Below are 15,244 nucleotides of genomic sequence, written 5' to 3'. Positions count from 1 at the left end.
GGGAAAACCATGCAAACTCCACACAGAAAGCTCTAGCCGGATGGTGGACTTGAACCCAGGACCTGTGTGACAACAGTGCTAACCACTGTTCCAGCTTACTACCTTGTATTAGTATAGATAAAGCTAAAATTAGTCATTTAATTAAGTAGTAACATGTGAAATAAATGTATGTATTATATATATATATATATATATATATATGAAAGTGTACATATTGATTAATTAATATTTATCATCCAATAATATCGCACATATCATATGATGCTGCAGTAGTGGATACTTTATATATTTTAGACATGTTTTGAAAACTTTAGCACTATTACTTATGGAATTATAACTTTTACTTAAGCAAAATCGTCTAAATACTTGTCTAAGCACTTTACAAATTACTTAATTTGAGTGTAGTGCCACTCTTCAAATAATACATATGTTTGAAGGCACAGGAGCCCTTGAATATATACAGTGTTTTCAGTGCCAGTTTTAACACTGTATTTACCTTGCTCATATCTCCTCTGTGCCACACCGGTGACAAAAATCACGGAGACGCCCATGATTGTGATTGTTGCTGGGCCATCATCTCTGGTGACTGTTTTTCTGTCAACGCCCTGTCTCGCTTCATACACATAGCTAACAGGCTAGAGGCGTTGAATATGGCTCCATCTAGTGGAGAAAAATGAAACCGCACAAACCGACGTACGTATAATGTATAATCTGCTCCGTTCACGGAATAAAATGCTATCATACTTTTATAATCATACATGCATTATTAATTAAGCAGTACATGCTCATAAATGCTGAACACATAGTGAAATAACACTAATAGTTAAAGTTGTTTACGTCTCTTTCACCTCGCTCCAATACGGAAGCCGAACGTGATCAAACAGATCACCCGGCTTGATTGCAAGGCATGCAATCTCTGTCACATACCAACTAGCATAGCAACCACGTAGATCTACTGCGATTAGAAGTTTGTATTTAGCTACACAGAGCGCGGACATATATATTATTTAATGTTAGTTTGTACATTGTATCTGCGCGGTTGTCTGTAGGAATATAGATCTACCACATCGGAGAAACCAGGTAAAACCTTTCGCGGTACTTTCAGGATGCTGCTAGCTAGCCGTGCTACTGGGAGCTGCCGGGGGGGAAAGGGGGGTTGGTGTGCGGCTGCCTTCTTATGTATATTAATTGAACCCCTTTAGCGGCGTCTTTGTGGCTTGGATTAAAACATGACTGGGGCAGCCGGGTAGTTGATGTAAGAGAGCGTTTCGGCAATCACTGAATCGTTTACCTGTTACTGCGACGCCAGGCTAGCTTGCTAGCTGATGGAGCGAGACATTTGCGCCTTTACCGTCTGGGCCTCACGTAGAAAAGGTTCTTAGGGTCGCGGTTGATAGTTGGTGATGTTTGGCTACTTATTCGTGAAGTCTTAAATGACCACTGGTTGTTGGTGGTGCTCGCCAGACATGTCAAATGTTCATAAACGCCCCTGCTTCCGCAGCACTGTTTTGCTACGCTATACATAAATATTTACACTGACTCCAACATTTTGTCTCAAATTACGATTCAAAGAGCCGGTTTTGAGGCTCTTTTACAATTTGGTGCTTTTAATAAGTCAGCATAATTCATTTGTTCGGTAGTCATTACATGGCGTTTTGATTTGTAAGATTACAGGTGCTGCAGTGAGCCCCTAAACGAGTAACGTGTGTGTATTCTGTTATAGGATGGAGTGGCAGCCGGATGAACAAGGTCTACAGCAAGTGCTTCAATTACTCAAGGATTCCCAGTCCCCAGACACAGCAACACAGAGAGCTGTACAAGAAGTATCCTTACATCTGGCTCTGTATGTGTGTTTGACAGTTAGGGTGAGAGGAGAAGGTGTGAAATGTTGCCTCCCCCATGAGAGCTGGTGTGTCAGTTTGGAGGACAATGAGAAGATACTGTTTGTTCAGCTTGCATCAAGTGTCTGTGAAATGAACGTCTGTGAGGATGTGTGAATTCTTGCTCTGTGTTTATAGATGATTCAACTCCTTAACAGACTCTGCAGAAACTGGAACAGCTTAACCAGTTTCCAGATTTCAACAACTATCTCATCTTTGTTCTCACAAGCCTAAAATCTGAAGGTGAGTTTGTGCATGTCAAATTTATAAAAAAAAAAAAAAGTGTACTATATTGTTTCATCTTTGCTTACCTCTCTGTATGTCACCACCTCCTTTTGTGTTTTCATGCTGCCTCTCTGCTGTCTTCCTTCTCAAGATGAGCCCACTCGCTCTCTGAGTGGTCTGATTCTGAAGAACAATGTGAAAGCTCACTACCAGAACTTCCCTCCCAATGTGGCAGACTTCATCAAACGAGAATGCCTCAACAACATCGGAGACCCTTCACCGCTTATCAGAGCTACAATCGGTGGGTGTTTCAGTCAGAGAGGGAAGCTTGAGAAGTAAAAGGTTTAGTTAGATGGAGTTTTTCAGCAGTGTGAGTCAGATTATTATGGAGGTGGGTGAATTTTTGCAGGTAATATTGTTGTGTGGGAGCAAGTATTGTATTTTCAAGATGTTTTAAATGACAGCGGGTGAGTTATCAGGCTGGGTTTTAAAGCCTAATGTACTAGTGTGTAACTCTTTATCATAAAGGCATTCTGATCACGACCATCGCCTCCAAAGGAGAGCTGCAGACCTGGCCAGAGCTGCTGCCTCAGCTCTGTAACTTGCTCAACTCGGAGGACTATAACACCTGCGAGGTTAGGGTTACATGCCTTAAACACAGTCACAGCCTTGCAATGATAATTTGGTACTATTTTGGTGATAAGATTTATGTCTGTTTCTTTTGTAATTTCTTTCTGATTTGTTTTTTTTTTTTTGGCAGGGTTCTTTTGGAGCACTGCAAAAGATCTGTGAGGATTCATCAGAGTTGTTGGATAGCGATGCTTTGAACAGACCTCTCAACATCATGATCCCCAAATTCCTCCAGTTTTTCAAACATTGCAGCCCCAAGATCAGGTCAGTGAAATCAAAGTCTCAGTGTCTGAATCTGTCAGAATTAGCAGTTTTCATTTCCTCCTCATCTAAAATCTCCTTGTTAAAATTATCTCTTAATGATCTTCTTTTTTTTTTTTTTTTCCCAAGGTCCCATGCTATAGCTTGTGTGAACCAGTTTATCATTGGCCGAGCTCAGGCTCTGATGGATAACATCGACACCTTTATTGAGGTGAGCAATTCAACATTTTTTACTTTTACTAACGTTTTTACTAGGATCACAAAATTTTGCTCCATTAAGGTTTTTTTGTTGTTGTTTATTTGTTTTTTAAGCAAAAGTATTTTAGTTTGTGAAAGCCTCTTTTCGACTTCAAACAGAAGCTGCATGAACACGGCACTTTTTCAGCTTACTGTGAAAACACCATTTGGCGCCGCACCACCATCTGCTCAGCTGTGATATACTCTGCCACATGTGTTGCAGACAGTGCTGACAGTTTTGTAAACAATGAAGTCTGAGCTGCTCTGCTGGACAAACTATGTGATGACATAATTTCTAAAATATTCCAAGCCTTTTTTTTTGCCGGGTGTTCTGCAAAACAAAAAAGAAAAGGTTTTATATTTATTCCTGTTGAGCGACATATCTGCTGTGTCAGTGACGGACCAAAATGTTCTTAGACTCTAGTTAGTTTGTGGATATGGGTAGATTGCCAGCACATGTAAAATAATTAAACAGACCTGCACACGTTTTATAAGTTGTCAAGCCTCTTAAAACCTCTAGAATAATAAATTAATAACAAATTGTTTTTGTTCCTTCCTTCACTTTTGTTGACTCTGCCTGTCTTTCCTTCCCGTTTTTCATTTGTTTTCTTTCTGTTGTTTGTTTATTTTCTATCCAGAGTCTGTTTGCTCTGGCCGGGGACGAGGACAGTGAAGTGAGGAAGAATGTGTGCAGGGCTCTGGTTATGCTCCTAGAAGTCCGAATTGACCGTCTCATCCCACACATGCACAGCATCATCCAGGTAAAGGCCTGACTCATCTCGACCTTAAACTATGTTTGGCTGTTGTTTTCTCATCTTCTTAATCACTTATTGTTTTTTTTCCAGTATATGCTCCAACGGACGCAGGACCCAGATGAGAATGTGGCCCTGGAGGCCTGTGAGTTCTGGCTGACACTGGCTGAACAGCCCATCTGTAAAGAGGCCCTTTCTGGCCACTTGGTCCAGTAAGTGCTCACTTTGTCCCTTAGCAAGGACTGGGTTAATGATGAGATAATTTCATCTGAGTAGTAATCTGTTTCCCTATCTTTTTTTTTTTTTTTCTTCAGACTGATACCTATATTGGTGAATGGGATGAAGTATTCTGAGATAGATATTATTCTACTGAAGGTTAGCATCCTTTGGACAAATCAAACAGAAACACCCTGGCTTCTCTTCTTGTGTTTGCTGTTTACCTGTGTTCTGCATTCACCTTGAGCTCTGATCACCTCCAGGGTGATGTTGAAGAGGACGAGACTATTCCAGACAGCGAGCAGGACATCAAGCCTCGCTTCCACAAGTCCCGCACTGTCACTCTGCAGCATGAAGGAGGGGAGGGCGAGGAGGGGGAGGACATCGATGAAGATGAGGACGATGATGATGACACGCTGTCTGATTGGAACCTACGTGAGTTTCGCGTGCAAAGTTAGAATTAAAGTTAGATTAGATTTCCTTACCAAAACAATTAAAATGGAGCAGAACAGCTCAAAAGCTAAAATGTAGAGCTAAATTATTAATAAAGAAAAGATTCTTGTGAAATCTTTTATGGCATAAAATAATCTAAGCATTAGAAGGAAAAAGGTAAGACTGGGTGATCTTGTGAACATTATTTTAAAATTAAGGTTAAAGTAGAATAGAATACAAGGATGTTTGATTGAAAAGGGATCCTGTAGGTTTTTTGAATCTGTGTGGATCCTGCATGATGTCAAAAACGTCTTTAAACCTAAAACCTTTTATATACTTTTTTTTTTATGTAGTGTTATTATTATAATTACTGTTATTAATATTGTTTATTGTTATGTGTATGTTATTTAGACAACAATACAATAACAAAATTAATTCACATTTTTATACACAAAATTAATCCAGCGCACTGGACTTCCCTGAAAAGTCAGAATTAATCAAGCATAACCATAATGAATCATTAAAATAATTTTTTCTGTTCAGTAAGTGTAATTTGGCATCTTAATCAGAAAATAAAAAAGTGCTTCACATTTTTTTTCTTCTATTTTTTCTTCAAAACAGTACATTTGAAACTTCACGGACAAGGTTTAGGGTTAGCATTGAAAACGGTTTTTGATTAAAGAGTCTGCACATACTGGTGAATTACTCATTACAGAAACATAAAAATGTAACAAATTTGTTAAGCGCCCTGTGTGTGTGTGCGCGTGTGCAGTTATGCAAGAGATATGAATAGAAAGGGATTGATTTCTCTGGGGAGCATTTACCAAAAAAACATCTATTTATCCTCTTCATTATAACCTGTATAACCCTGTTGTGGTAGTTTTTATTATATCATCATTATCCAACACTGATCCTGGATTTTCCTCTTTTCAGGGAAGTGCTCTGCTGCCGCTCTGGATGTTCTTGCCAACGTGTTTCGTGAGGAGTTGCTGCCTCATCTCCTCCCTTTGCTCAAAGGCCTGCTTTTCCATCCTGATTGGGTCATCAAGGAGTCTGGCATCCTGGTGCTTGGGGCTATTGCTGAGGGTAAGATAGGGCAGAAGCACAGTAACAGGGACTTGTTCATGTTTATCTATTTTAACAGAGGAAAAAATGCATGTCAATTTTTTAATCTGGGCTTTTTGTGGTGCCCCAGTTCATCCACTACTGAAACAAGCCATGTTTGTTTTCTTGGCCCCTCCTTTTAAGCTAACTTGGCTATCGCTTAAAGAACAGCTGGATGGATTTTTTTTTTTTGCTACAGCCAGAGCTGAGTATTTGAGATCACACTAGGAAAATCTACTCTGACTGACCAGAACCAAGAGATAAAAAACTATCTGAAACAAAGCACTTAGAGCAATCTGAAAATTGAACTTTTGGCTCCTAGGGATGACCTTTGTATATGACAGAAAATGGGTATGGGTTTACCTAGGTCCCCTCTAAAGAAAACTGATCTTGAAAGTTAAGTTTGAGACTGTAACTGTGGGGAGACCCCCCACATATTGTGTAATCTTTTCTAAAACATTTAAAAAAATGTTTTCCTTTTTTAAAATTTTATAAATATAAAATCAAATTGTTTTCTCATTTGTACAATAGTGCTAAATAAATTATGCTTATCCTTCCAGGATGTATGCAGGGTATGGTACCTTACTTGCCTGAGCTTATCCCTCACCTCATCCAGTGTTTATGTGACAAGAAGGCCTTGGTGCGCTCCATTGCCTGCTGGACCCTCAGTCGCTACGCCCACTGGGTGGTCAGCCAGCCCCCTGATGCTCACCTCAAACCCCTCATGACAGAGCTGCTCAAACGGATCCTGGATGGCAACAAGAGAGTGCAAGAGGCTGCATGCAGGTATAGATCTTCCTTTTTCTTTGTTTTCTGTGTGCTTTCTAATTTCTTACTAATAACTGGTTAAACAAAACTCGTCCTTCCTCAAAGTGCATTTGCCACTCTGGAGGAAGAAGCATGCACAGAGCTGGTGCCATACCTGAGCTTTATCCTGGACACCCTGGTTTTTGCTTTTGGGAAGTACCAGCACAAAAACCTCCTCATCCTCTATGATGCCATAGGAACACTGGCAGACTCTGTGGGACACCATCTCAACCAGCCTGTGAGCCCAAACGTTTTAGACACAACTGCATGCATTTACACAAAAATGACAAAGACAAAAATCTCACTCTTGTTTTGTTTAGGAGTACATACAAAAGCTGATGCCTCCACTGATAGCCAAGTGGAATGAGTTGAAGGATGAGGACAAAGATCTCTTCCCTCTGCTCGAGTGTCTGTCATCTGTTGCCACAGCGCTGCAGAGCGGGTTCCTTCCCTATTGTGAGCCCGTCTATCAGCGCTGTGTCACCCTGGTCCAGAAGACCCTTGCTCAGGCCATGGTGAACCAAACATGCATATTTAATTACTCACAATTTATGCTTTTGCTGCTTTACATAAATGACACTCGCTTTGCGTGCATCTCAGATGTACAGTCAGCAGCCAGACCAGTATGAAGCACCCGACAAGGACTTCATGATTGTGGCCTTGGATCTTTTAAGTGGGTTGGCAGAGGGACTTGGAGGCCACGTGGACACACTCGTGGCTCGCAGTAATATCATGACCCTGCTTTTCCAATGTATGCAGGTGAGGAGAGCCTATGTTTGTGTGAATGTCTTTCCAGAGATCATCCTGAGTCAGTGCTGTCTATGTTTAAGTTTTCATTTTTAATGTTGGTCTATAAATCTCTGAGTCTCTCTGAATCAAATTAGCTGCATGCATGTATATCAGTATTAGTGTAATTTCATGTAATGGATTTAAAAAAATAAATAAATCCCAGGTTCTTTGTGTATCAGTTGTATTTAAAAATGCTCATGTAAACGGCATATTTTCCACTACTCTTACTTTTCACTCTGCATTTAATTTTAATGTGAAGTAGCCAGAGGAAATGTGCTATATTTGTAGCAGAGTGCTCAGTGCTTGCAGCCATTTGATCACAGAATGTTTATCTGGAAAGAAACACTTTTTTTGTTGTTGTTTTAGACTGCTCATGTTTTGCGATTTTTTTTTTTTTTTTCAAAATCGCAGAAGAAGGAGGACAGCTGGCACGACATGTTAGATGTGCCAAATTCTTTCAGTCATTTGATGGTGTATATTCACATTACTCTTTGTCTTTCTGTCTCTTTTGTCCCAGGATACGATGCCCGAAGTAAGACAGAGTTCATTTGCTCTGCTGGGTGACTTGACCAAGGCTTGCTTTCCTCATGTCAAACCCTGTATTGGTAAACATTTAGCTGTCTGTTACCCTTACACACCTGTACAGACATAAACATGTCCCATAATTCTGCTTTTTAACATTTTGTGTCTCTCTTAGCTGAATTCATGCCAATCCTCGGAACAAATCTGAACCCAGAGTTCATCTCCGTCTGCAATAACGCTACCTGGGCCATAGGAGAGATCTGCATGCAGATGGGTACGTGGAAGAAGCCCAGTTTTTGTTCTGTGTATTTATGCTAACTATTTGATGTGCAACTCAGTGTGAGATGTCGTGCGTCTCATTTGATTTTTATTTCTCTATCAGGAGTGGAGATGCAGCCATACATTGCTATGGTTCTGAACCAGCTGGTGGAGATTATTAATCGACCCAATACTCCCAAGACCCTGTTGGAGAACACCGGTATATGATTTCACAGATCATTTTATGCATGCTTTCAAGGGGAAGGGAAGGGACTTGTATAGATACAGATACGCATTTATCTAGACCAGGTTTGACTCATCTCTGTTCTCTTCCAGCAATCACCATTGGCCGGCTGGGCTATGTGTGTCCTCAGGAGGTTGCTCCCATGTTGCCGCAGTTCATCCGACCCTGGTGAGAGATGGTTTGATTCTGAGTCTGAAAAGTCAAAATGCAGACTTAAGATGCTTTTCTAATGGATGCATTATCATTTACATAACTTCATTCTTTAAATGATTTCCAGAATTATTACTGAATTCCTTGAGGAATAAGAATTCTTTTCTTCAAGCCAAATAGAAAAATAAGTCGTCTTTCACAGTGACACAACAGTTTGCCTGTTTCCCATTAATTTTTGATTTGGTTTATCTTATTAAAATGGAACTTGTGAACTCACAATTCTGGCAGCATCATGCTTAGCAGTCACTAACTGGTTAATAATTGCACAACGCAGGTGTACGTCTCTCCGAAACATCCGAGACAACGAGGAGAAAGACTCCGCCTTCCGTGGGATTTGCATTATGATTGGCGTGAACCCTGGAGGTGTGGTGCAGGTGAGACACTGCTCATTGCAGTCATTAGGATTCACAGTGTGCGTATTTGGCTGTAAATTAAATCAAAAGATAATGTTGAGGTTGATCTTGAGAGTTGATCTCTTCCTCTGTTTGTTCAGGACTTCATCTTCTTCTGTGACGCAGTGGCCTCCTGGGTTAATCCTAAAGATGACCTGAGAGACATGTTCTACAAGGTGAGGGTCCAGCTCATTTTAAGGGGCGAGTTCTTGTTTCCACAGCTAGTACCATCCAAAAACTCGTGTTTATTCACCATGAAATAATCTTCTGTCTCCTCTCCCTCTGAGAGTGACTCAGTGTGAGGTGCAGTGACCTCAGGCGCAGCAGAGTGTTAACTATGAACCTCAGCAGCACAGACAGGGATGTTTCTATGCAGAAAAACTGACTGCACACATTCCCCTCAGGGTCCATCATATAAAGTGTGATCTAAGACTAGACAGACAAACATCAAAACACAAGGATCCATTCAGTAATGTTTAATTCACTCTAATGGGCTTCATTATAAAAGGAACCCTTAATATGGATTTGGACCAAACTGATGCATTGCAACAGAACTTGTGTAGGACTCTTCCTTTGATGCATTTTATTACTGGCCTGTTTCATAATACCCCGTTCCTCTATGGCAAACAAAATGAAATTGGTAAATCTGCCTGGTCTATATATTTACCTTTTATACTATATTGATCTAAACTGATTTTGGCCTAGTTTATCGTATTTTGATACTATATGGCGTAGGTCTCCAAAAAATATTGGGTGATGCTTATTAGTTTCACTCCATGTCCCTGAAGGAAGTAACCACTTACTGGACACTGTTTTACACACACATACTTTACTTTGGCGGGGCTCTCAGCTATGTATGGCTACTCATTTAATTTTTAGGGCCCGAGCACTGAGAGTGCGAAGGCCCTATTGTATCTGCTCTGTTTATTATTATTATTATTATTAGGGCCCGAGCACTGACTGTGCGAAGGCCCTATTGTATCTGCTCTGTTTCTTATTATTATTATTATTATTATTATTATTATTCAGGCAAAAGAAGGGCCTTTTTGAGGGCTTTAACATGCTCGAAAACTCTTGGAATTTTGCACACATGCCAGGTCTGGTGAAAAATTTTGTATTTTAATGGTTTTACATATGAGCACTGGGAAATGGCTCTGTAGCGCCACCTATGCCTTGTTAAATGCAGCCCTACGAACACATCGTTTTAGCTACATGTATGAAATTTGGCACACATGTGTATCATGGCAAGCCGAACAAAAAAGTCTGGGGGACCATTGACGCAAACCCAACAGGAAGTCCGCCATTTGGAAGTGAAGGTGACATTTTGGCTCTAATTTTGCCATTTCCATGCCTCGAACTTTTGCGAACTCCTCATTGGAATTTCATCGTACAAGCTTCATATTTGGTCAGTGTCAACTACACACCTGGGCCATGTTAAATTGCGGAGCTTTTGAGTTTTCGGGTTACTGTGAGGCCGTGGCGCCACGGCGAATTTCGATGACTCGCCATGAAAATCTTATTGCCTCTCGTTCTGTCATACATTGTCCGACCTTGACCAAAGTGGACACATATGATAAGGCTCCACCCCTGAACATATTTCAACTGCCATATTTGACACCAGGGACAGCGCCACCTAGTGGGAACAGGAAATGTCATGTTTTACACTTTGGGGTACAGTATTGTAATGGGTGACATCTGCAGCCTCAAATTTCTCCAGGAAAGCCTTAAGGAGTTGGTCTTGGGTTACAGAGAAAACTGTGAGTTTTCGCTGAAGGGTGTGACCCCAGCAGCATGGCGAACATTGAGGTCTCGCCATGAAGAAACAAATTAGTGTAACTCAATGAAATCCAATGTGATCAGTACCAGATTTTACAGGGATGATGTCAGACCCGCCCTGAACAGATTGATATGCCCATTGTCAGGAATACGTAGAGCGCCACCTAGTGGCACCAGGAAATGTCATGTCTTTCATTTTGTTGTACTGATTTTCACAGGTTCATCGTGGCCACCTCAAAAGCGGTGAATATCACCATCAGTCCCTCTTGATGCTTCAGTGAGAAAATTGTGACTATAAACTGAACGGCGCACCCTGGTGGCAGCGCAGTTCACCATGAAAGATGAAGTGGCTTTTGAGGGGCTTGAAAAGTTTAAAAAGTCTTGAAATTTGGCGCACACCTCTAATGTGATGAGGGATTTCTTTTTATATGTTCATTTTCCTTGAAGAGCGCAAAATGGCTCCACAGCGCCCCCTACAAAATTTCAAAACAACAGCCCCTGCTCTGTGTTTTATGTATGAGTTTGAAACCTGGCAAGCTTATTGGAGATATCAAGATGTACAAAAAAGTCTCTTGGAGCAATATCCCAAATCCAACAGGAAGTCAGCCATTTTAAAATTAATGTGTAAAGTTGTCGACATTTTCCCTTCTTTTCAGGCCTCATACTTTGACGAACTCCTCCAAGGGATTTCATTAGATTTACGCGATCTCCTGTGTGTGGAATCTAAAGACCTTTGTGATGTTAAATTGCGAAGCTTTTTACGTTCAGGGAAACGGGGTGGTCATGGCGGCACGTGGAGTTTCAATCCTTCGCCAAAAAGCAGTAATCTGCTGTCACTCAAAAACACAATGTCCAATCTCTCCCAAAGTTTGCAGGCGTGATGAGACTCACGGTCGGAAATGTTTGTTATCCCATTTGTCAGTAATGGTTAGAGCGCCACCTAGTGGGACGACTATAATAATGATTGAATGAGATGAATCGTTAGCTGGTGGTTCTAGGCATGAATTCCATCAATGTGACATCAGATCGGACGTGCTGGTTGTAGGTGTTGGGCGTGGCTCGACGTGCCAGGGTGCGAGGGCCCTCATAACGCTGCTTGCAGCTTTAATTATTATTATTATTATTATTATTATTATTTTTTACCGAAATGAATTGCCTTTTTGAGGGCTTTAACATGCTCAAAAACTCATGAAATTTTGCACACATGCCAGGTCTGGTGACAAATTTTGTATTTTAATGGTTTTACATATGAGCACTGGGAAATGGCTCTGTAGCGCCACCTATGCCTTGTTAAATGCAGCCCTACGAACACATCGTTTGAGCTACATGTATGAAATTTGGCACACATGTGTATCATGCCAAGACGAACAAAAAAGTCAGTGGTACCATTGACGCAAACCCAACAGGAAGTCCGCCATTTGGAAGTGAAGGTGACATTTTGGCTCTAATTTTGCCATTTCCATGCCTCGAACTTTTGCGAACTCCTCATTGGAATTTCATCGTACAAGCTTCATATTTGGTCAGTGTGAACTACACACCTGGGCCATGTTAAATTGCGGAGCTTTTGAGTTTTCGGGATACGGTGAGGCCGTGGCGCCACGGCGAATTTCGATGACTCGCCATGAAAATCTTATTGCCTCTCGTTCTGTCATACATTGTCCGACCTTGACCAAAGTGGACACATATGATAAGGCTCCACCCCTGAACATATTTCAACTGCCATATTTGACATCAGGGACAGCGCCACCTAGTGGGAACAGGAAATGTCATGTTTTACACTTTGGGGTACAGTATTGTAATGGGTGACATCTGCAGCCTCAAATTTCTCCAGGAAAGCCTTAAGGAGTTGGTCTTGGGTTACAGAGAAAACTGTGAGTTTTCGCTGAAGGGTGTGACCCCAGCAGCATGGCGAACATTGAGGTCTCGCCATGAAGAAACAAATTAGTGTAACTCAATGAAATCCAATCTGATCAGTACCAGATTTTACAGGGATGATGTCAGACCCGCCCTGAACAGATTGATATGCCCATTGTCAGGAATACGTAGAGCGCCACCTAGTGGCACCAGGAAATGTCATGTCTTTCATTTTGTTGTACTGATTTTCACAGGTTCATCGTGGCCACCTCAAAAGCGGTGAATATCACCATCAGTCCCTCTTGATGCTTCAGTGAGAAAATTGTGACTATAAACTGAACGGCGCACCCTGGTGGCAACGCAGTTCACCATGAAAGATGAAGTGGCTTTTGAGGGGCTTGAAAAGTTTAAAAAGTCTTGAAATTTGGCGCACACCTCTAATGTGATGAGGGATTTCTTTTTATATGTTCATTTTCCTTGAACAGCGCAAAATGGCTCCACAGCGCCCCCTACAAAATTTCAAAACAACAGCCCCTGCTCTGTGTTTTATGTATGAGTTTGAAACCTGGCAAGCTTATTGGAGATATCAAGATGTACAAAAAAGTCTCTTGGAGCAATATCCCAAATCCAACAGGAAGTCAGCCATTTTAAAATTAATGTGTAAATTTGGCGACATTTTCCCCTCTTTTCAGGCCTCATACTTTGACGAACTCCTCCAAGGGATTTCATTAGATTTACGCGATCTCCTGTGTGTGGAATCTAAAGACCTTTGTGATGTTAAATTGCGAAGCTTTTTACGTTCAGGGAAACGGGGTGGTCATGGCGGCACGTGGAGTTTCAATCACTCGCCAAAAAGCAGTAACCTGCTGTCGCTCAAAAACACAATGTCCAATCTCTCCCAAAGGTCGCAGGCGTGATGAGACTCGAGCTCGGAAATGTTTGTTATGCCATTTGTCAGTAATGGTTAGAGCACCACCTAGTGGGACGACTATAATAATGGTTGAATGAGATGAAATTTTAGCTGGTGGTTAAATGCATGAATTCCATCAATGTGACATCAGATCGGAAGCGCTGGTTTTAGGTGTTGGGCTTGGCTCGACGCGCCGGGGGTGCGAGGGCCCTCATATCGCTGCTTGCAGCTTTAATTTTCTTTTTTATGTTCCTCTAAGAGAACTATTGCATTATTTTGAAAGTTGAATCACTGCTAACCGGCTACCTTCAGCTGGATTGCTGGCTCGGTGGTAGTTGTGGTGGTTAAAATGTGACCACAAATGACACATTCAGTGGGTCTATAATGCAGTAAGCAGTGGTTGCTGCATAACATATAAAGACAAAGTGGAAATGTTAGAGCAGATAATAACAGAAGAACCCGAGGTTGTAGTTATGTTTTTTCAAGTCAAGCAGGTTTGAATCACTGGATTCACTGTACTGTTTCTCGATCAGTCCACTTCTCCTGCCTGTTTGAGATATTGAAGAGATGCCATTTTTCTGTTTCCAAAGATCTTGCATGGTTTTAAGGAGCAGGTTGGGGAGGAGAACTGGCAACAGTTTTCAGAGCAGTTCCCACCACTGCTGAAGGAGAGACTGGCAGCCTGCTATGGGGTTTAGATTCTCTACACCCACCTAAGAGGTAATGCCACATCCAGCTTCATTTAAACTGCATTTTTAGGCACAAACTGCATTTGATTAATATTAACATTTGTGTCCATCGCTCTCTCACTTTTTCACTCCTTCCAGGTGAGCCAGCAGGAGGAGGGTGAATGGGAAACTCATCCATCTGTGTATTGCACTGCCCTGATCTGGGGGAGGGAGAGGGATGCTATTGGCCGCTCCCCCTGATGGACGGCCCCCACGCCCTATGTGTTTGTCCATAGAGGGAGGGTAGGCGGGTGGGAGGGAGGGACAGGGAGGACACCTCTAGATTAACTAGGCAGGGACCCGACACAGAAAAACTAACTGGTAGGGACAGATAGAGAGGGACAGAGAGAAGGAGATGGAGGGAGAGACAGGATGGGGAAGAGGGGAGGCAGGGAGAGATACCAGCATAGAGAGAGTTCAGGGAAAGAAAGGGAGGGAATTCAGTAATAAGGAAGGGAAACAAGAGCCACAGAAGGGTCTGTTACTTGGCTTTGAGGACAGGGACAGCTGAGATTTTAATGGGATTCTTAAACTTAAGAGTAATAGATTTCTTGACTGACAGAGACAGACCAATGAAAACAGACTCTCACACTTTAACTTGCACATGCTGTACATTCAGTACATGTAACAGACTGAGAGTGGCACTATAATTTAGACTTTTTAAGACCTACTACATGTAGTTAGGGACCGACAGGTGTCTAAACTCTGTTCATTTTCTGGGTATTACATTTCTTTTCCGGGGAATAGGATTCAATATAAATTACTTCATCCATAGTCACTGAAACAATACTTAACTGTAAGATAATCTAGCTATCTTCATCTGTTTCCTACCTTCATTTTTGACCAGAGTGCTGCTTCACAGAGCTTTCTATCGATCAGACGTATTCCTGTCACATTTTCTACCTGATCAAACTAGAGTAAGAGAGCAGGAGGGAAAAAAAACTAAGCATCTTTTCCTCGTGGCTTCACAGCAACCATTCCTCTAGGAAGGGAGGATTAGGGCTAACACATTTGTTT

The 15,244-nt window shown here is 41.6% G+C and overlaps 1 protein-coding gene across 3 annotated transcripts; it reads left to right on the top strand.

Annotated features, from left to right (window-relative positions):
• Window positions 1-865: 865 nt before the first annotated feature.
• tnpo2b (transportin 2b) lies at window positions 866-14,198 on the top strand. Of its 3 annotated transcripts, none has more exons than XM_025907973.1 (23): window positions 866-1,080; window positions 1,724-1,823; window positions 2,048-2,123; window positions 2,257-2,406; window positions 2,634-2,740; window positions 2,866-2,999; window positions 3,126-3,207; window positions 3,872-3,994; window positions 4,079-4,197; window positions 4,300-4,360; window positions 4,465-4,636; window positions 5,567-5,719; window positions 6,298-6,523; window positions 6,611-6,782; window positions 6,865-7,059; window positions 7,145-7,303; window positions 7,845-7,938; window positions 8,031-8,129; window positions 8,238-8,333; window positions 8,450-8,525; window positions 8,842-8,941; window positions 9,061-9,135; window positions 14,090-14,198. In XM_025907973.1, exons 2-23 carry the CDS (start codon window positions 1,725-1,727, stop codon window positions 14,195-14,197), a joined length of 2,676 nt encoding a protein of 891 aa, XP_025763758.1. In that variant the 5' UTR covers window positions 866-1,080; window position 1,724; the 3' UTR covers window position 14,198. The 3 variants fall into 3 exon arrangements, with proteins under 3 accessions (XP_025763758.1, XP_025763757.1, XP_025763759.1); XM_025907972.1 differs by lacking the exon at window positions 866-1,080 and adding an exon at window positions 1,129-1,255; XM_025907974.1 differs by lacking the exon at window positions 866-1,080 and adding an exon at window positions 1,130-1,255 and having other exon boundaries at window positions 7,851-7,938.
• The last annotated feature ends 1,046 nt before the right edge of the window (window positions 14,199-15,244 follow it).

The sequence above is a fragment of the Oreochromis niloticus genome, linkage group LG6 (genome assembly GCF_001858045.2).
Source record: "Oreochromis niloticus isolate F11D_XX linkage group LG6, O_niloticus_UMD_NMBU, whole genome shotgun sequence".
NCBI lineage: Eukaryota > Metazoa > Chordata > Actinopteri > Cichliformes > Cichlidae > Oreochromis > Oreochromis niloticus.
Note: the sequence above shows the minus strand (reverse complement) of the source record. Positions and strands in the feature narration are given on the sequence as shown.

Coding starts and splice junctions, on each gene's coding strand:
- tnpo2b (XM_025907972.1), top strand. Junction 4,637..5,566: donor GCTGTCTGATTGGAACCTAC/GTGAGTTTCGCG, acceptor TCCTCTTTTCAG/GGAAGTGCTCTGCTGCCGCT. Junction 8,526..8,841: donor CCGCAGTTCATCCGACCCTG/GTGAGAGATGGT, acceptor TGCACAACGCAG/GTGTACGTCTCTCCGAAACA.